Genomic DNA, 22,534 nt, shown 5'->3' with positions numbered 1-22,534 from the left:
ATTGATGTTTATGAATATAAAGAAACACTGCAGTCACATATGCTAAAATTGTTCAATGAATGTAAATATTTGTAAATGCTTCATTAACAAATAGCAATAGCAATAAATAACAGTTTTTGTTCATCAAAACCACAGCAAAGACAAATGCTAGGGCTATCGTTTTTGGATAGAGAATGTCAGTTGCTTCTGATTTGCTAGCAGCTTCTGACTCCCACTTTCTCTTCGCTGGTCAGTGGCCAGCTGAAACTCTTCAAAATCACAGCATGAGGGTTTAACTGCCTCACATAAGTGAGTGTTATTTTGTGGACTTAACCAAAGTATTTGCTCAAGTACAACGAGGTTTAAGTTTAATAAACTATATTAACTGCATGCAATACCTTGGAGATAAGGACAGTCAGGAAGCATCCACAGTATGTGAAAGACCTCGTCCAAAATGATCATCAAATACAGCAAGCATACACACCATGCTCTTTCTGAAGACCCCCCAAACAAAGTAGGTGCTAGATTTATAAAATGTAATTACTCTTAGTGTTAGTGAAAATAGGCACTTTTGACTGTGTTTCTGTATCTGTGCGCATATAGACATTCAGGTAATGCTTAGAATAAGTTGAAGCTGCTACAAATATATATATATATATATATATATATATATATATATATATATATATATATATATATTTCCTGTGGCCGTCTTATCAATAAATAAGGGGCATGGTACTATTCTGAAAGTGATTTGTGAAGTAGGACCACATTTCTATATTCTGAATTTTTGACATTTGTGAAAACTGAATTACAAACACTTTATGTGCTCAAGTCATTAGTTTAATCTAAAGTTTAGTTGCATCAATTAGCGGTTTTCTTTGGTCTGCTTTGAAGAGCCACATCTGTAGCACTTGTTATTGTAAGTTGATTCTGTAAATCTTACCTTCAATTAGTTATTCAGGTCTCAAATGTGCAGTTTTCAATTAAACACGTGTGATAGTAAACATGTATTTTTATTTTGAAATCATGGTATCTGCAGACCTGCCAAGTCTCCCTCATTCACCCGGAGAGCAACACCGTGGGCACTCATCTTTGAAAAGAATACAGATAAAAAAAAAAAGGAATGTACTAATACATTTGACTGTCAGTGCCAAGTCACAGTTAGGTCTTGTTCTGGAATCTGACAGGATTAAGAGATATTTACTGGTATCTAATCGCTTGAACGATTCAGAGGAGATATTTCTAAAAATGAATTATAGTAGAAAACAATATTCATTTGTGGTGAATATACTCCTGTACTTAAAGTTAAAGATGTATTAATGTTTGACACCAGCTAGTTGCCTCCTAGTTGTCTAATTTCTGCTTTTGTCATTTTTCATAACACATTTCAAGGTTAAATGCACAGAACGGTTTAGGAAATAAAATATGTAAGAAGATGTAATAGCTAACATAATGTAAATGCTCTTTTGACATAAAAGGTTTGAATGGAATATAAAAGGGACATTATTTGTACTGGTGTTTCTGTAGCTTTCAGTTGTCGAATTCACCTTAATACAGCATGCACCTTGTTATCTAAGTTAAACTGTTTGCTAGTGTTGCATGTCCTCGGTCATTTCACTTCTCACTGAAGCTAACATATAATGTGGCTGCAGAATAAAGATTAACAGTAATATAATAATAATGGACATGTGAGAATATTTGTACTCTTATAAGGTGTAAAAACTATATATATATATATATATATATATATATATATATATATATATATATATACCAAGCATCAAAAGAAACTTATCACTATTATAACACATTTATTTTCGAAAATGATGGACACAGATTAAATGTTTTTGGTTTCTTTTAATCGCTTGAGTGACTCTGTCTGAAGCATATGCACTTAATCACCTAATTAGTGAGACAGTTGATTGGACACTGGATATGGAGCTGTTAAATTGCAAGCTTGAATAAAAGCAATAAAGAAAATCACACTAAAAAACAATATGCCACGTCTGTCAAGAGAGCAGTGCCTTCTTGCAATTCTTGTTGGTGGCTGGACTAGGGCAGCGTACTGTGGCTCGCCGTCTTGGGTGCTCACAGCCAGCAATTTCTAACCTAACGAGACAGTATAACCAGAAACACTCTGTCAATGATAGGCCACGAACTGGGAGACCAAGAGTCACAACACCTGCCCAAGACCGACAGATCATTTTGCAGCATCTTTGTGATGTAAATTGTTAATCAGCACAATAGTCACTGCACTTGCTCTAAAACAGAGTTTGTAATTTTTCAATCGCATCTAGTGAATTTTATCCAAATATAAGTGATACTTTTTTTTGCTGCTCAAATATAAGTGATACGTTTACTGATGCTCTCTCTCTCTCTCTCTCTCTCTCTCTCTCTCTCTCTCTCTCTCTCTCTATATATATATATATATATATATATATATAATCATTGGTTATTACACTACATTCTTGAAGTAATGACGCCCCACAATATTTTATTCTAAACATTTATTGCAAGAGCTGAATACCTGTATAGCAGTAACATAGATTAACTGTTTTATATCTATGATGTCAAACACCCCCACAAACTTACAAACATACTGCAGTAAGCAATTCACCCCCAACCCACATGTTGAATTTTTTTTATTTTTTATATATATATATACTGTGACATAAAACATGATGTGCTGTACAAAATGAATGACTCTGTACTTTACAACTTAACTTTTTTTTTTTTTTTTAAATCATATGATTAATTGTGGCACAAAATACATGTTTTTAACTGTAAAGCTATTTCTGCATGCTATTGCACTGTTTAAATCGGCTGTCATGCCTTAACAAAATGTTTTTAAATGCTTGGGTTGTTTTTTTTTTTTTTTGCACGTGCTTCTGCGATTATGTAAATAATCTTTGAGATGTTATATATATATATATATATATATATATATATATATATATATATATATATATATATATATATATATATATATATATATAATAAAATTATCCTTGATCAAGAGAATATGATGCTGGTACCTGCCAAGCATTTACTGACTAAGGTAACAAACAATTGAAAAAGCTGGACATTTACCCACTCCCCAACCCCAATCAGGAGAATGCATGGTTATCACAGACATGAATGCAACACATGAAGAATCCTATGGTTACTTGAGTTGAAACACAAATTATGTAGGTTTCTCTGTATGACTGGATGTAATATTTCAACAAGAAAATCTACACCATAAACCAACACAATAGCTGACTGGAAACAAGTTTCTCATCACTTTAAATTAGCTACTGTTATGAGTGTTTTTTCAGTGGAGAAAAATAAATGGATATTTTTTTAATGATTTTTTTTTTCAACAGAACTAACAAATAATTAATTTAGTTAATTATATAAAAATAGATCTAAAAATAAACCTGTCCCAAGCATTGTGTTTCAATTATAAGCATAGAATTAGGTCACAAAGATCAATCGACTTTTTTCACAAGCATTTTCAGTGTATGAAGATGGTTAAGTAAGACTACAAATATATATAACAGAAATAAATTAGTAACAGAAAGCAAACTAATTAAAAAGCAATCAAGAAACTGTTTTCTGTTAAGTGGGTATTACAGGTACACAAAATTGGTTTGTACTAACTTGTCCTATTTACAAACACTTTAACATTGACAGACTTAACAAGTGTCCACTAACAGTGTTAACAGCATTTTCATTGGATGAAGTAACATAGTCCCAAAATAGCTCAACAACAACCACGTCACAATATTTGTATATATTTCTCAGCCATAATATCTCTTTAGTTCTTTTTTTGAAGTTCACAGACATTACTTCCAAAATAGTTTGTCCATAGTTTTACAGGTATTTCACAAAGATGCATAATCAGAAACTGGTGCCATTGTGTAAAATACCTTCTGAAGTGTCAACATAAAGTAGAATATACTTGATGCTAAAGCACAGGTCTAGGACTACTGGTTACATATTTCTCTATCACACAGCAGTAGCATGAATCTACCTCAAAAGCCCCTATGGCTTCCACTGTTTGACCACATGGTCATTGGAGCACATCTTATAGCTGGTGCTCCTTTGCACTATTAGCTACTGAGGCTTGTTTGTAAGACTTCAAGTTAGCCAAAGGAATGTCTGCCATGTGGCTGCCATTGTTGAAATAGCCCTCTGCATTTCCATACTGCTTTTTGTCACCAAATTGGTTTTTGTTGCCATCTTCTTTCCAGGTTCTGGTCAATGTATGTCCATTCACCAATGTGTCCTTGGCCCATTCCTTTGGAGTTTCAAAGGACAAGAGGGGGGACTTGGGCTGCTGGTAACATCCCAGGCTAGGAGGCATCCAGCAGTTATCGGAGTGACCCAGTACCAGACACTCTTGGGTACACATCTCTGTAGCTTCAGCTAGTCCCCTGGGACCAAGGGGGCCATCTAGGGGAAAAAGAATAAATGTATATATTTTTAGTAAGTTAAATAATCAGAATGCCACAAACAGGTGTTGGTAAAGGTAATGTATGCAGCCTGTGGGGATAACCATGCACACAATATTATTTATGCAGACCTAGATACAGTTTTGTAATAAAGTAATGCACTGGTTAATAAACCAACGTAGCTCTCTTGTATATTACAAAATGTATCTTCAAAACCTCACCTTGATATCTAAGCTTTTGACAGTGCAAGAACTGTAACGTTATGCAAGGTAAATATGAAAACAGAATAGTAAAAATCTACAGTATGTCTGTGTAGAAACCCAATATAAGCATCCGATTGCATCTATTAAAACATGAAAAAGCTTAATACATTGGCACAATGTGTAATATGATGCAGAATAATGGTAATAACATGACAGCTTATGAAAAAAGGAATCTATGCAGCAAAGTAAGATTGCAGGAGACAAATTATTGATCTTTCAAGTAAAATCTAAAACTTTTATTGGAAATCTGTGCTAGAACCAGGTCACAAATATTGTACATATCTGCTACAAAACTGATCCATATCAAGGATAATAAATGGTATACTACTTTTTTCATGCAGTGAACCGTGATATTTTTCATGACAATATGATTATCGACACAGTGATCCCTGTGGCGTAATTCTTTTAAAAGTTAAATGTGAAACTTCACATTAAAAAACAAAACAAACAAAAAAAAACACACATGGTGGTCTGCACAGTCATGTTCATGTATAGATTACTGGTATGTGTTAGTGTTTACATTGCAAATACAAGACTACAATGTATTGGTATGTACTCGAGCAGCCTGGCAGAGCTGACAGAGGCAGGTTATATTGTTGGTCTGATCATCACAGTTAATTTAATGAAGGAAGGCAACACTGGAAAATTTGCCATGGGTTCCAGCATTTTTAAAATTAACAGTGTGGCCTTACTTGATTACTTTTTTTGATCAAGGACTTAGTAAGAACTTAGGCTAAGAGTCATGTTGTGTCTAAACAATAAGGCAAGAATGAAGTACCAGTACTCAGGGAATACAACACATCTAATTTTAAAGGACACCATAAGCCCGATTGTACATTAGTTTAAAATCATCTTCATCATCATTGCCATCACAGTTGAAGACTGACTTATACCGGCATGTAAAACAAAAGGTCACGAAAGAGCGAGAGAGGGTAGTATTCACCAACAGTATTTGGTTTAAAATGAATCTCCTTTTCGAGAACTCAATTTTTTTAAAAGCTGTCACATGCACTATCAAAAAGGACACAAATGTTGTCATTTGTATGTTTCATACTGCATCCTGATATGTCTGGTATCGTGACACTCGTATCGCGATACACATCGCATCATGAAGACACTGCCAATGCACAGCCCTACTGAGAAGACAACCTTAATGAGATGCTGTTTTGGCTGATGTACATTATATTACATATTTGTGTAACATACTGCATTTGCACTGGAATACACTATCAACTATCAGTGAACGCCCTGGCCATTAGAGCGTTATAATTGATAAGAAGTTAAAAGGGATTTATTTTAGTAAACCAAACTATCAAAACACTGGAAAAGCAGGTGCGTCTTCTGTTTCTTCTTGTGGAAAATACATAACCCCATACATTAACATTGTTCCTCACTATATGAAGACTATTTCAAACACTTTCTCACAGTTGAGGAATAACCTGAATCTTTTCTATTTACAGTGCTTACTCACAAAACAATATTTAATAGACAACATGTTTTGCTGTCTCGGCTGGCTGAATATACCATTTTACAAACACAGATAGCGCCTATAAGCCATCTGTCTCAGTGTTTCCCACTGCTCTGAAAGCAAACAGAATAGCACGGTTCATGTAGCTCTTCACACATATTAATATTGAACAGCAAAATTGAACTTTTGTCATAACTGTTTTATTTGAAGATTGGGAAGGCAGTTATGTACAATACAGTTAAATACTTTATTGGTTAGCCCCCAGACTAGAGTAAACACAAGCACAAAGGTCCTTTTGTGTTTTCTTTTTACAAAGTATAGACATTGAATAAAACCGCATTGTCCCACTATATACCAATGACTGTAACATAAAAAGAACCTGTGCATAAATATCAGGTGCATCAACTACATCTGTTGTTATTAGTTGCCTTCAGCTAAGACTTTTGTTAATAGTATGAATGGAAATAGTAACATTTTTCCTAAAATATTTTCTGCATACACTTCAGCTAAAAGTATAATAGGAGATTTTAATCTGTCTACAATAGGCATATCAATAAATTACAGACAGGCTCAAAAGGTACAACCATTTCTCTAGCTTTACAAGCTTTTATTCATGAAATCTTTATTTCTACTGCTTTAACACTAGATGGGGTTGCTTCAGCATTGTTTAACATTCTGGTATTCCTTAACTGTAAATATGCTTTTTTTCTTTACATTTCATTCAAGACCATTATGTCTTTAAAATATACAATACATATGTAGGTATAATAAAGATGTACCCCCCCCCACCCCCCCCACACACACACCTTTCCCCACATAGAACATGTAATACATTTAATATCTTAATGTTAGTGCAATATATACAGACAACTCCATATACTGCACCCTAAGATTTTGATACGCACAATAACTTGTACCAATAAATGCTTATTGCAAATGTTATCGCAATTGTTTATTTAGATATATGTAAAAATGTAACTGTGACATGAAGTACAGACAGTCAAGCAGACAAAAAGGCAGGGCTCTTCCATACACCCAGAGATAAATCTTGTTCTTAACAAGTTCCAACACAATTGGATAAGAGGTTCTTTAGGTATATGTACACTAAAGTGTGACGCGTCTACCTCCACTATGTCCCTGTTTAAAAACAGCATTTCCTTGAAACATTTTCTCACATTATTTTGACTTTCTTTACCAAAGATCAGATAGAACTGAACTACAGTTTGACTCAGCATGTGTAAACATTGTTTTTTTTGTTTTTTTTGTCCATGAGAAAATCAAAATTGGATAGAACTGCCATTGTCTTTATATGGTAACTCTTGAATAAAGCAACTCGGTTAAGGAATAATCCAGTTTGTAAGGTAATGTGTCATTTAAAATTATAACATTGGTCCATCTGTGATTAATATATTGTATATTAATCACAGATGGACCAATGTGTATATACACACACAGTATAATTACATTGACTGAGATCTTATTCTTTAGCGATTTTATCATTTTTATTTATCATTATATGTAAAAGCAGCAATACAATCTTCAGGTTAAACTGTAATAAACCTATAGTTTAAGCATTTACAGCATACCCCTCCCAGTATACCATGCTGATAAAGTGACATATTTGATGAAGTAAGCCAGGGAGTGCCCTGCAGCTAAACATAGCACCTAATACCAGCTGGCACTTTGTTTATATTTGTAATATTGTGCATGAGACCTGCTTCTCACCTGTCACCATATCCAAACTTGTTTGTGAAGGAAAATTAATTTGATTGAAAGTCCCAGTTTATTATTTGTAAGCATATGTTATTTTTAAGGATCAGGCATGCCATATGTTGTTTCTACAATGAACTAAAAGCAATGACTGGGAACATTGCATTTTTATTTATCTATTTGTTTTTATCAAATGATAAAACAAATAGAAATTAAGTGTGATGTCAAAAATAAATGTGCTTGTGCTTTTTTTAATTGCAAAATTGTGGCTAATGTTTCATGAACCATGGTCCAGTAGTCTCTGGCTAAGAGAACACCCCTCTGGAAGCAAGTGATGTGTTGTTATAACCAAAGTGTTCACTAAGACGGATTTAGCCACCAGACACAATATGAATCAATCAATCAATCAATAAATAAATAAATATGTATGTATTACTTATCATGATGCACGTGCAACATATGAAATTAACTAAATAACTAAAAGCAAAACAATAGGCAAGTGTATGCTAATAAACTATAATAATAAAGTAACAGATAAATTAATGTTAATAAAACTAAAGCAAAATAAGACGGTCAAGAAGCTTACATCGCTACACTCTATGAAATTAGCTGGCGGGTGTGTTATCATAATGGCAGAGGCAAAAATAATGGGCATCCCTTAGGGTTAACTTAACGTTAATAAACTAACTGTCAAACTAAATTAACACAGCACCCCTGCACACGTTACAAAATGCAGCAGCGATATACAAGACATGCAAATTATTTAACATACAGAACAGGAAACACCAAATTGTTCGGCGACTTGTGTCTGACTCAGGTTTTTTTTTCAAGAGCTCAAACAATTTCCAACTTTGTGTAGAAAGAGAAACAGTGGTGCATGTTGCCCTTTTTTTACATGCCAGGTTTTATTTTGTAGCGATGTGGTGCACTTGTGGAAATCACAATACAAAATAATTCAATAATATGACGGCAGTTCTGGAAAGATTTAATAAACCAATCAGTGACCCTTAAGATACGTTCGAAAAAGTCGCTTTTTTACAAAACAGTACTGTATCCATTGTGAATGAATCGCTATTGGTGCCAAGAAGGCGTTCTTTTAAGCGAAGTTCCTGTTCCTTTAGCCGGAGCATTTACAATGGTAAAAATCAGTTTCACCATAAGGGTGTTCCCTTAGGCAAAGTGTTCTCTTAGGAAGTGTTTCTATATGCAGAGACTACTGTATAACCATAATAACATCCTACACATATCTGGGTCCAAATCTGCATTTAAGTTGTCAACAATGCCAATGCTGTGTATTTTCAACTAGTACACTTGTGAGCTCATTAAAATAGTTCAATGCAGAACTTTTTTTTTTTCCTCAATTGTTTATTCAGCCTTACATTAACTATTGAGGCAACATAATATGTCATTTTTGTAATCAAGATATTAAATGAAAGGCAACATAACATGAACCATCTTTACTCTGCTGTATACATGGTACAACCTTTGCTGGAAAGCAAATATTTATTATTGGAGCAAAAATATTGGTAGTCCAATAAACCAAACAAATATAATTACATTTCAAAAGACTTCTTATTTTCCTTTAACTAGAATGAATATTAGCATTATTTCAGAAGTAGGAAGAGGAAACATCAATGACAGTGCATGTCATCTCAAATGAAGGTACTTTTTTGTGCAGTGCGGTGAACACTTTAGCTGTCGAGGAGCAGTAGATAATCAGAGATTGACACTGCCAGAACAGGGCTATGGGTAGACACATGGTAAGTCATTTTAAGACTAAGTTATCAACTGTCAAGAAGGTCATTGACCCATGTTTTGCAAAAGTTTCTAACCAAGCTCAAGAACAGAAGATTATTATTATTATCATTATTATTATTATTATGTATTTCTTAGCAGATGCTCTTATCCAGGGCAACTTACAGTTGTTACAAGATATCACATTATTTTTACCTACAATGCCATTATTTTTTTACACATTATTTTTTTTCAGACAATTACCCATTTATACAGTTGGGTTTTTACTGGAGCAATCTACAAGTACCTTGCTCAAGGGTACAGCAGCAGTGTTCCCCCCCTGGGATTGAACCCACGACCCTCCAGTCAAGAGTCCAGAGCCCTAACCATTACTCCACACTAAGATGCTGTCATTACTGTCCATTACACCGATGTTTCAAAAGAAAGTACCCTTGTCATAGTCACTAGATGGAGCAGGTCAACCTTCACCCAAACATGAAATATACTAGAGTTGTTAGACATGTGATTGCAAGAAGCCATATTTAGTCCACCAGCAATCTAAAGCTACCTTGATCACAGGCCCTGCAGAAGCTGGACAACCACCAGCATTCTGAAATGCACTCTCTACAGCCTCACAGCATTGTGACTTGGATCTCGTCCATTTACAAGGTAATGTATATTGCTGCTAAAATACATATTTCAGCTTCTCAAACATACAGGTACTCTACGAAAGTTTGTGACAGAATTATTTTCCTACCATTATATAACCATCTTATCTGCTGCACTATCACACAGTTCAGATATTCAAGAGCAGAGCAAACAATAATATACTTTTAAGGCTGTAAGTATTATTGTTTTATAGTAAAGTCTGGATTAATTATTATTATTATTATTATTATTATTATTATTTGTTTATTTAGCAGACGCCTTTATCCAAGGCGACTTACAGAGACTAGGGTGTGTGAACTATGCATCAGCAGAGTCACTTACAATTACATCTCACCTGAAAAACGGAGCACAAGGAGGTTAAGTGACTTGCTCAGGGTCACACAATGAGTCAGTGGCTGAGGTGGAATTTGAACTGGGGACCTCCTGGTTATAAGCCCCTTTCTTTAACCACTGGACCACACAGCCTCCTCCATCATTTTGCCAGATCCAATCCCACTGGCTGCAATATGCATAGGGATGCTGATTCAAAAGTAAAAAACAAGATTTTCTCTTGAGCATTTACAGGAGCTCAGATTTTTTACACATCTGTTGCACTGAACCAATGGAGTTATTTTCAATAAATCAAACTCGACTGGATTTTTTTTTTTCAGGTGAGTGTAAACTGCTCCTAAGGTGCTCAGGATCAGAGGGCTATTTAAAGGGGTTACATATTGAAGTGCACAACAGGTAACATTACATTAGCGAATTAGGTATAACCCCTATAAGATCTGCTGAAACAAAACCAAATTATTTATTCTTCTTATTCTTATTTATATAAAAAAGCAAACAGCTTTTAGCATCAGCTGATAAGCTAGATTTTAACAACATGTGATTATATGATAGTGTTCAGAGATAATATTGTATGTTTATGCAGATAGATTTTTTTCCTATTCTAACTTATAAACTAATTTGCCTACATTTGTTCAACAGACACATAGCTTATGTTATAAAAATGCATCACCTTTTTGCTAATGGAACACTTTGAAGCTGATATAGGCCTACACAGTAAAGCCTGGCTACCCGACCCGAACCCGACGGGACCCGACCCGACTGTGTTGGGTTCAGGTCGGGTCGGGTATATATTCTGTGTCAAGCACTCGGGCTCGGGTCGGGCCGGGCCAGCTCAGTGTTTGAGAAACTTAAATGACATTGTTTTCACCAGTTTTGGCATCCTCCAGTGGAAACGTTGTTGTTAAAACTCTGGCATTGAGTTTAAAGTCTGGTGTGATATAATGACAACTCATCGACATATATTTTGATGTTCAATGTTAACTTTGTTGTTTTTTAGCTAAACATGATGCTATATGTCTGTATCTGAGACTACCAAGTAAAATGTTCATCTAACTGGATGCTTCGCTGAGAGTATTTGTTTTCTTTTTAATTTGTGTTATGTATTGATCCACTTATTAAAATGACCACATACAGCAGAATACAAAATACATTGAAGATCATTAAAATAGGCCATGTTGTATCCAGAACCTAGAATGAGTAGGAGGGTTTTAAAACGAGAGACATGCTATTTGAAAATGTGGTTTGTAAAACATTAAAACACATTATATGTAACATACACTGGGCATAATCACAAAACATTTACCATGGTGATCAAATACTATTTGTTTTATTTTTTAAAGAAAACTTGTGTGTTTTTTTTTTTTTTTTTTTTTTTTTTTTTAAGAGCTCCTACAGCATTAGCAGGTATTTTTCATTAACGGAAATATGCATACTTTAACACTTGAGTAAATGTTTTGCAAATATGATCCAGTGTATTGCATTCCTTAGGCTTAGATGTAATTGTGTTAAATACTGTAATTGCATTAAAAAGACAAAGCATGCATGGATTTTAGTGGCTGCATGCCCACATGCTATAAGCACGTATGCATATTTGTTTCTTTGAATAGCCTACCATTACCAAATTCTTAAAGTTGTCTAGTCCAAAAAAGTTCTACATTATACATACAACCCATTGTAAAAAAAAAAAAAAACAACAAACAGACCTGTGTTCTGAATGTGGTTTTATATCACATACTGTAGACAAGGTTCCCTTTCAATTCGAAGACGACCAACAACAATACTTTTGGGAGATGCCTACCACAGGTCAGGTATTTACTGAGCATTTCATGTCACAGCTGCCAATAGGCCCTTCCGTGGGGGGGGGGGCGTCCTCAGTCCCACCTACCAAGGGATTAAGTAGTCACTCTGCGGAGATCATAGTCTCTTTTGCTTCTCACAATCAGGTAGATAAGGTAGGTATAACTAACCTCTTCAGTTGCGTGATTGATTCTTTGTAAAAGAGCTCTCACTTCGAGTTTTCTGCTAAATTCCACTTCCTGGAATCAGAAATTCGGCTTCTGAGGACTGAGCTGAAATGCTGCGCATCTGCGCTCCGTTAAGAAAAATTAAAAAAAATCTTACTTAACAGCCTGCATCGCTCGCCAACTGTAGTCTGCTTTCTAACCTCAGCATCTGATCTCTGTATTTTTCCTCTGGTTTTTGCAGCTCAAAAAAATAATAATAATAACAACAAAGAGAGAAAAGAGAGAAGCTTCCTCCACCGGGGCCCGGCTCTGCTGCACACACTGTCGAGTCGACGCCGCTGGGCTGACCTTGCCCGCCCACTCTGCTGTGTGTGTTATTTAAAAAAATAAAATAAATAAATAATACAATGTGTGCTTCCTCCGCTGGGTCTGAACAGCCCACTGAAGAGTAGACTTGCATACTTTGACCATCCACCTCAGTGCGTAGGTCCAATAACAAAAAAACAAAAAAACAAAACCAAAAAAAAATCTTTCTGTCTATCTTTTTTTCTGTGTACTGTCTGTAGGCTGTGCTTACACTGTAAGATACGCGCTGCTCCGGTTGTGTGACTGCACACAGTCCAGACTGATACTGTCTGTAGGCAGTGCTCCACACCGCTGCAAGCTGCGCGGCACCGGTTGTGTGACTGCACGCGGTCCAGACTAGACACTTGGCCCAGTAACCTCAGTGCTTACGCCCCTGGTGCTCGGTGCCTTCAGTTCCCTCGGTGCCTTGGCACTTCGGTGCCTCCGGTGCCACAGAGCCTCAATGCCTCAGTGCTTCTGCGCCCTCGGTGCTCCGGTGCTTTGGCGCCCTTGGTGCTTGGACGCTCCCCTGCATCGGTGCCCTCGGTGCATCAGTGCTCCAACACCCTCAGTGCTCCAGAGCCTCAATGCCTCTGTGCTTTGGTGTCTTTGGTGCACAGGGACTCACTGCATCAATACCCTCGGTGCCCCAGAGCCTCAACACCTCGGTGCTTCGGTGCTTAGGCACTCCCTGCATCGATACCCTCGGTGCCCTCTGTGTTTCTACGCCTCAAAGCCTCGGTCCCAGAGCCTCGACGCCTCGTGCTTTGACACCCTCTGCGCTTGTTCGCTCCCTGCATCGGTATTCTCTGTGCCTTAGTGCCCCACAGCCTCGGCGCCTTGTTGCCCCTGGACCTCAATGCATCGATGCTCCCTTAGTGCAGACGCTCCATGCATCGCAATGTCGAAGATCCACCCTTGCACGTCCTGTGTAGGGATGCTTCTCCCACAGGACAAACACCTTGGGGATGCAGCACGCCTCCTCTGCCCTAGGAGATGAGATATTCTAGGAGGCTTGCAGAGTTTACAGGAGCGGCTTCCTCAGCCAGCTCCACCACCTGCCTTCCAGCCTGTCACAGATTATAACCTTTGCATAATAATAATAATAATAATAATAATAATAATAATAATAATAATAATAATAATATCTAAAAATAAAATTACATACCAAAATTAGAAATTAAAATAAGTATAAAAAATAACGAAAAGGAAGTCCAAGTCATTTCATCATCAGTGTAGCCAGATTGGCAGCAGTTGCACTCCATGCCTGTATAGTTGTCAAACGTGCCTTATTAATCCTGGCTGTGAAGCATTCCAAAAAAACAATGCTTCTGAAGTCTGAGAGCCCACTACCTGGAGTAGGAGTAGGGTCTATCCAGAGCCGTAAAATACATTTCTTGGCTGCGGTTAACCCTGCCAGAAGTATCCTGCCCTGGTGTTAAGATAGGGAGGAGTCATCATTCAATAAAAATACAACCAGATCTTGTTATGATCTGAACCCCCATCATCTCAGTAATATTTGGAGCTACACTGTCCCAGAATGCAGCCACAGTCAGACACTCCCAAAACATGTGTAGGTATGTGCCCATTGCACCAGTCTGACAACCTGCACAGAGCGGACTAGGGGACCTTTTCATTTAAAAAAATATGCATGGAGTAGCATATGAATAAGTTTAAAGTGTATTAATTGGTGATCTGGATTCTTGGAAACTGAGAAAGTATTGTTCCATACATTGTCCCAATCGGGAGAGAAAACCACCTTTTCCATTTCCAATTTTACATTAGGCAACCCATTCATGTACTGTACTTGCACCTTATGCATGTGGTAATGGAGATTTAGTTAATTACCTAGAGACATATCTCTGAGAAAGAAGTAATTAAACACATTATTTGAAGAGCTAAACAGTTCGGTTTCTATGACACGCTCTCCATGGTTATATGCTTATATTTTGCAATTACTAAACTCCCAGGGGGGGCGGAGGGGGGTGATGCTGGGACGCCAGAATCACCGTCGAGCCCTCTTGAGGTGTCGTGGGCTAGTCGATGAAACACTGAGGATGGAAGGTGCCCACTTGAAGACCCCAGAGATGTACCCTACTTAGCTCAGTCCAGACGGTTGTCATGCTGATGCGCTGGGGATGCCGCACTGTGGTTGATCCCCGGAGCCAGCATCGCAGCCGTTGTGTGTGCTGATGCGCCAGGGAGGCAAAATAAGCTGATCACTGGAGCCAGCATTACACTTCAGCCATTAACACCAGACAGGGTCACCAGCTTTTCAATTGTTGTAATGAATCCTTCCACTCATAGTAAATGGCAATCACAGACAAGTGCACAACTTTGATCAAATCAAATATACAGATGCTCCAAAAACAGCAGCTCTAACAGGGAGGATAATCTACCATTTTACAGATCTGAAGAACAAATCACTTAATCAATAGTGCTCTTCCTTTCTCTTGTTATTACTTTTTGTGTCTGTTATCTAACTATGATTTCCATAATATATTTATATTTTATTTCAGAGGAAAGACTGGGCTATAAAAGAAATAAGTGCCCTTGGAACAACATAATGATTTATTGAACCCATGATCAATATGCCTGCCTTTTACAATTGCTAATAAAAAAAAAAAACATGTTAACTTAAAGCAATTGCCTGTATAAAGTAGTTCCACCTCTGAATTGTAATTCAATGGCAAGTGGTGGTAGTGCAGTACATCCCTTTCATGTCAATAGGAATGATGGAGGGAGGGGAGAATTGGGAAGGCTGTTTTTGCAGACTAGAGGTGATTATGCAGGTCAGCCATTTAGGTGTGGATAGACGCAGTGGGTGGGATGTTTGTTATTTTTGTTAATCAATAACTGTACCTTTTCAGTAGGTTTATCGGCATGGGGGACTGCCTCTGTAGCGCGATGTGTTGAGTGGCAACATTTATGTGCCTGCTTACACCTAAAATCACAAGGATCTGTGATTAATGTAGTACATAGTACACTCAACGTGAGTTCAGTCCAAACCAATTAATTGTTTAAAAAATTATGAATTGAACTTACCAAAATGTAAAACAGACCAATCAGGCTGTTATAGACAGAATATCTACTCATATTAACTAACAGAGTTAATTATAATTAATTATGTATTTAATATATATATATATATATATATATATATATATTAATCTTTGTTGACTGACATGTAATTCTTCTGGAGCCTTTTTGTCAGATCCAATTAGGTTCTCTGGTTGTTTTATGTATAATTGAACTGAGCTGTGTTTTATCCAAAGCTTAATGCCTATAAGACAATCATCAAGTCTGAGATCATCATGTCCAGCCATTTAAATGAAAATACTGTCAGCATTGAAAACTATAAAATGGTCTAAGGATGTTTCCTTGTGGAATTTAAAACCATCATAGGAATGGCAGAACTGGAATTATACAAGCACCACCTCTTTTGGAAGTGAACCACAAACCAGCCAATGCAGTATTATTCCAAAATCTGTACTTCAGATGCTGCAGTTCAATCTAATATGAAGTCAACCACAGCTGGATGTATTTTACATACTTTTAAAGTACCAGGTAATCTACATGGATTGCATCAACCACCACTTATTAAAACAACAGGATAACCACATATAACCATACAATCCAGAGCGATTTCCCAGTGCTGTAAAATGCTAAACATCTAGCTGTAGCTTATCCTGGTGGGGTACAGGTTGTTCCTTAAGACCTATCATTTTCTTAAAGATCTCTAAAGTTGCTTCCTGATGTTTGATTGAGCTCTAAACTAAATGTGAACATTTAATCTCACTTTTGCAACCATTAGAATGAAGTAGCAAATTACCGTTGTCTCTTTTTTCTAAATGTTTTTTTTTTTTTTTTTTTAATATCTATTATCATCTTATAGGATTTTTTTTTCTAACTACAGGACCTCAAAAGAGACTTTGTTGTTTGAGTGATAATGGTTCTTTTTTATGATGACAATATCTTTTTAATTTCCCTGTATTTTATTATTTTTTTTATTGCAAACTAACTCTTTACACTCAGCCCTATTTTTGCTTGTTTTTCACTGTTTTCGTTTATGTATGTTTAACTATTGGATAGTTTGTGCTGCATGCATGTAACTTATATCAAATGAAAGGCCACAAAAATTCCTTTCATATTATGTACTGTAAGTTGCAACAGGCATATTATATGTGGTAGAGATGAGAATATATGTGTAAAAAAAAAAAACTTTTCCAAAAAAATCATGTTTGGTCACTGCTATATATATATATATATATATATATTGTAATCGTAGATGGCTCAAATAAACTTCAATATGAAATGAACAATGGAGAAAAATGAAGCAAATTGTGCGAAAAACAACTTTTGAAAAACACTTTTACCAACCGAGCATAATCACAACTTTGTTTTGAACAAAACAGAATATGGAACACTGAAGAGAACTATTTTCAATTTTACATGTTCAAGCCGTGTCCCATTACTTTCTGTGCCACTCTGTAAAGCACTTCCTGTCTGGCACAAGCACAATGGATAAAACTCTTTCTCTCGCACGCTCTCATGCTCTCTCTCTCTCTCTCTCTGGTCTGCAGCTTCGCTAGCACATCTCTTTCTGAACTACGTTTGCGGTTATTGCTGGTATTGTTGGAGAAACCCTCTAGCTGCTAAAATGACGGAGCATTCGAGTCAAAACGAAACCTAAACCATGTCACATGATGAGAGGCTTACCTTCAGGCGATCATAGTTCCGGCTAGGAGTACAGCTTACAAACACTGAATACGTCATTGGAAAGCTCAGAGTCTGTACTTTTAAACAAGACCATGTAGGTGGCTTTTATGGTGCCTGAGTAATATGCACGTAATGTTTGGTGCACCGGCACACTGAAATGAATGGGCTGAGCTTAGAGAATTAAACTTGTACTGTACTGTCATAAATCATTTTACAACGGTCTTCATTTGAGCGAGTTTGCATTTCCTTGTCAGCCTATTCATTGTGTAACTATACCCACTACATCCATTTTTATTAGCATTTCAACTAGTGTCTAACACAATGAATCTATTCTTTTCAAATTGTTTTTCAGATTTCATTTTTTAGCATCTATTGCCTGCAGAGGCTAGTGTCCCATTGAACATGTTCTGTTTTCTAACACCTTTATACAAACAGGTCCCAAGGTTAAGGTTTAAGACGATTCTCCCTGGTCGTATCTCTCTAGGCCTTGAGCTATTCAACTTACTCAGTTTTCTACTTACATATTCAACTTACATATTCCTCGCCTTGCTCTCCTTTGAGATGATCTGCATAATAACATGGCCCCTCTGTAAGTCAGCCATGCGTGGCAGATCAGAAATGGAATTAAATCAGTAGACTGAATCTAAACCATGTCGACATTAACAGTCATGTGAAAGGTGAGAGTCCATGGTCAGAGTGGTAATCTGATAATGAAATCCCACCAGAGCCATTATGCTTTTAAAACTGATAGAAAAATGGCCCAACATTTAACACCTACTCCATAAACTATTACCAATATTTTGATTATTTTATGTCACTATAATGACTCCCATAAACAGTAGTTTGTACATGTAACCTCAACACTCATCTTCACATATACATACACAGTACTGCCCCATATAGTTAAATACTATATGAAATGATAACTACTGTACATTACCATTTTTCAACTTAAAAACTGTACATTTTTTGCAACCATAAGTGGCATACTGAGTTTGAAATAAAACACACATGTAGTCACTCTATGCAGTCTTACAAAAAAAAAAAAAAGAAAGATGCAGCTGAAAAGTTGTGCTCAATAATATAAGGCATTTGTAAGCTTGAATGTGATGCCACTGCATCTGCAGTGTTCTTCAGGGTCCTTTTTGGATTGCTCTATCTAGCATAAAATACAGGGCATTAAGTTTAGAAAAGCAATACATACAGTGCAAGAAGCTCAAAGAATGCATTTCCTCAGACTGGCTATTTCCTTATTGTATCTTTGCTGTATGTCCTTTTTGAATGCAACCTCTTAGGTCACTCTTCTTAAGTACAAAAGGAATGGACATGCTTGTGAAAAATCATGAAACCTTGCACCTCTGAGAACCAGCTTCAAATGTAGACCATGTCATGAAATGATTGTAATGGGCCCGGGGATGACTGATTATGAAAGCACTGACCCATCCCTGAACAATCATGATCACCACAGTATCTGGCAATAATGGGATGTTAAGGAATCTGAGATTAGGAGGGCAAAATAAATAATTGAAAAAATGGGAAACTGATACTGTGATGCATTGACCTACAAGCACTCCAATTGAGATACATATTCTGAACTAAAGAGGGAGAAGTGCAGCACTGTCAGTACAGTATCCCTGACAGTCCTAAGCACTGTCCTCTTACAACTTCAATGAACACAGAATCAAAGTATACCTATGTTATATGTGTTTTAATAAAATAAAGAACTGCTGTGAAATCCTGTGTTTTATAGCATAAAACGTTTTATTACAGTATGTATAGTTCTATGTTTTCATAGTTCTGAAAAAAATGATTGTATTCACATAAATGATTACATTTGCGTTTCTGCCATATTATTTATTTTTTAAATACATACCCACCAACATGACATTAATATTGCAAGAAAAACAACAAAGACCACTGTATCTTACACTGTACAAAATACCAGGAGCAACTTTTATATGCATAATTTTAACTGATATACATACTGACTATACATACATACAGTATATATACACACAGTCTTAATCTTCCTATTGACTGTCTTGATAAATGCTTGCCCTTATTGCCCTTACTATACGAATCAACCAGCTACTGTCTCTGGTTATCTGAATTAGGTGCTGATAGATCTGGAAGAAATAATTAATCAGGCTAGAGTTGATATGACTTAAAATCACATAAAAGTTTATTTTTATCTTCCTAAAATTGCCATTGCAATTTTAACATGATAGTTGGCATATACTGTCCACATTTTGGGGAAGAGCACATTGATTATTGCATTTAAAATCACATTAGTAACAAAGATAAGCCACATCACCTTAAAGGGGTTCACTTTTAAAATGATGTTGTCATCACTATTGAACTAGCATGCTGTATTGTCTCTCTGTTTATATACCGTATAACGTATACACCATTACTTTGACCGTTTTTTCAGCACCTCTGTTTTTGTGTCACAATTAAAGTGATTTGATTGAGGTTATGTAACAGAGTTGAGTTATAGCAGATTGTTTTTTCTCGACAAACAGTGAAATGCATTTCAGTATTGAATGAGATGGCATTATAGTGTACTCCTTGCGTTTATCAAAAGGGAATATGTACTGAAAGCAGTACTACCTCATGAATTATTGTAACTTGAATGAAAAAGGGTAGAAACTTACAAAAAGAGATGTGCATTTTCATAGCATAACACTGACCCTTTTAGTGCTGGGATGTCAAATCTGGTTCAACATGAAGCGATTAGAACTTGTTCCCATCTGACAGTTACTTGTGGAAGTAGTTTAGATGGTTTTAGCCTAACCCCTTGAGAAATTGCACAAATATGTCCTTGTGCAGGTTGGTTCTAAGATCATATGGAATAATACATATTTTATCCTAGTCATAAATGCTGTCAGTGAAAATATTTTCCAGAAACTAATGGTGTCGACATTTGATCAAGTCAATTTGTTGCATTAACATTCTAGTAAGCCCATTGGCCATATCAAGACACAACATTTTACGCTCACTGTCACCACCAAGTGTTTTTGGTGATAAGTGCACAATATGAGATCAGCATGCAACAGTAACTGTCAAATGCTTAAAAAATAAGACTGCTGGTAGTTTGGAATGCTAAAAAAACAATATCCTGTTTTGTTGTGTGCCCACCATTCTGTATATTAATGGAATGATTGTGTAAGGTCAACATGCTTGTTGGAACCATGTGCCACAATAAATAGAACAAAAAAACATGAACAGTCTCACACATGCATGGTTTAAAGAACACAGAGCTAGAATGCAGTAAATATTCATCTAATACCAATGATCAGTTCTTGGTATGAGTAATAGTAATACTTATTTGGATTTCAGCCGAAGCTATGCTCACATGGACGCTGCGGCCCCAGGTCTTGTCCACTTCCCCTAAAGTTTTCACAATTCAGCCACATGGATGGACCTAAAGATTGTTTTTCCTCTAATTGTACTATCTCTGCAGAGCATAATGAATAGGTAAGAACGTATGTATAACAGCTGCTCGTTTAGAACATATATATATATATATATATATATATATATATATATATATATATATATATATTATTGGATTGGACTTACATATCAAGGTCTAATGGATAAAAATGTGAAAGGAATTTAAATGTATCCACTGTTTTTTTTTTTTTCTTGTCATCTACAGCTAATTTTCCGCATGTTCATGCTTTGTTTCTCACAACAGAAGCTGCAGAAAACCTTTGACCTCCTGGTGAAGGTCATGGAATAGCAGGCCAATCGCCTGCTTTCAGCTTTCTCACAATAGAGTTAGAACTGACAATCCAATAAGAATGCAGTGACTGTACATTTCTCCTAACTGTGAAGTCGTTCAGTATTTCTTAAATCCCCCCTTTTTTTGTAAAGTCTGTTTTTATAATTGAAATACAAATTGTGTCTTATATGCAGACTCATTTTGAAGAAAAAACATATTTCCCATTCACCTAATCATTACATTCCAAATCTATTATTGTTCAGTCTCTCAATCACAACTACAAGAATTCAGTGCTGGAGGACAATCCATTCCATTTATCATACGGCGGCAGGTGCCAGCTGTCATTGGCTGTCCGAACAAATGCCTGATTTAGATACATAATTACTGCTGCTTGTTGTTTCTTGCAATTGTTTCAAAATTTGCATTGCCTCTGAAAAGCAACTATTCTTTGTATTGTAACTCTGCCATGTTAACAGCTGACACCAGCAACAGGATCAGTATGATTGCCTTTAAGGTTTATCAGTTGGGAGAGTTGTCAAGAAATTTAGTGAAACCTCTGTTGCATACAGTAACTGTGCTTTCAGTTGCATTTTAAGTGAATAGTCTCGCTTAGAACCTAATTATTAAAAATGCAATGAAACCTGCATTGACAATAAATTGTTCCTGCAATTATTTGTGTTCCTATTTCACTCCCCTAGCCCAGACACTACTGGAGATGAGCATTATTATGCTATAGCTGGGGTATGTTCAGTGTATAACTTACTACTATTTGACACCCTGGGATTACAGTCCTTAACAGATATTATAGCAGCATTTAAAATGTATAGTACTAAATAAATAAAATGGTCACATTCTCACGACAATGGAGAATCAGGAGTTTCTAAACTGCATAAAAACCCAGCCAAATTCAATGTACAGTAGCAAAGTGCTGAGTTCATAGGTCTCAGATTTATTCATCTAGCTCTGAGGTAATTTCACAATGCACACCTTGAAGTGCCTTAGTATGATTACAAAATTAATCATTCAAGAAAAACAAAACAAAAAAAAAACCAGGAGTAGTATAAGAAAACTAAATATTAATAATAATAATAATAATAATAATAATAATAATAATAATAATAATAATAATAATAATAATAATTACACAAATTATAGCCTTCAGTAGCTCAGCCAGCCAAATGACCATA

At 36.1% G+C, this 22,534-nt stretch overlaps 1 protein-coding gene across 4 annotated transcripts in view; it reads right to left on the bottom strand.

The window, feature by feature from the left end:
- Window positions 1-2,983: 2,983 nt before the first annotated feature.
- Window positions 2,984-22,534, bottom strand: part of LOC117406996 (protocadherin-9) — a 217,777-nt gene continuing 198,226 nt past the window's right edge. For 3 of the 4 annotated variants that reach the window (XM_034011510.3, XM_034011512.3, XM_034011511.3), the window contains one exon: window positions 2,984-4,419. In XM_034011510.3, the coding sequence (XP_033867401.2) occupies window positions 4,052-4,419 (368 nt within the window). In that variant the 3' untranslated portion in view covers window positions 2,984-4,051. The remainder of the gene's footprint in view (window positions 4,420-22,534) is intronic. The other variant, XM_059029361.1, reaches the window with a different exon arrangement.

Source organism: Acipenser ruthenus, chromosome 8, assembly GCF_902713425.1.
Source record: "Acipenser ruthenus chromosome 8, fAciRut3.2 maternal haplotype, whole genome shotgun sequence".
Lineage (NCBI taxonomy): Eukaryota > Metazoa > Chordata > Actinopteri > Acipenseriformes > Acipenseridae > Acipenser > Acipenser ruthenus.
This window is presented reverse-complemented; position numbering and strand designations above follow the sequence as displayed.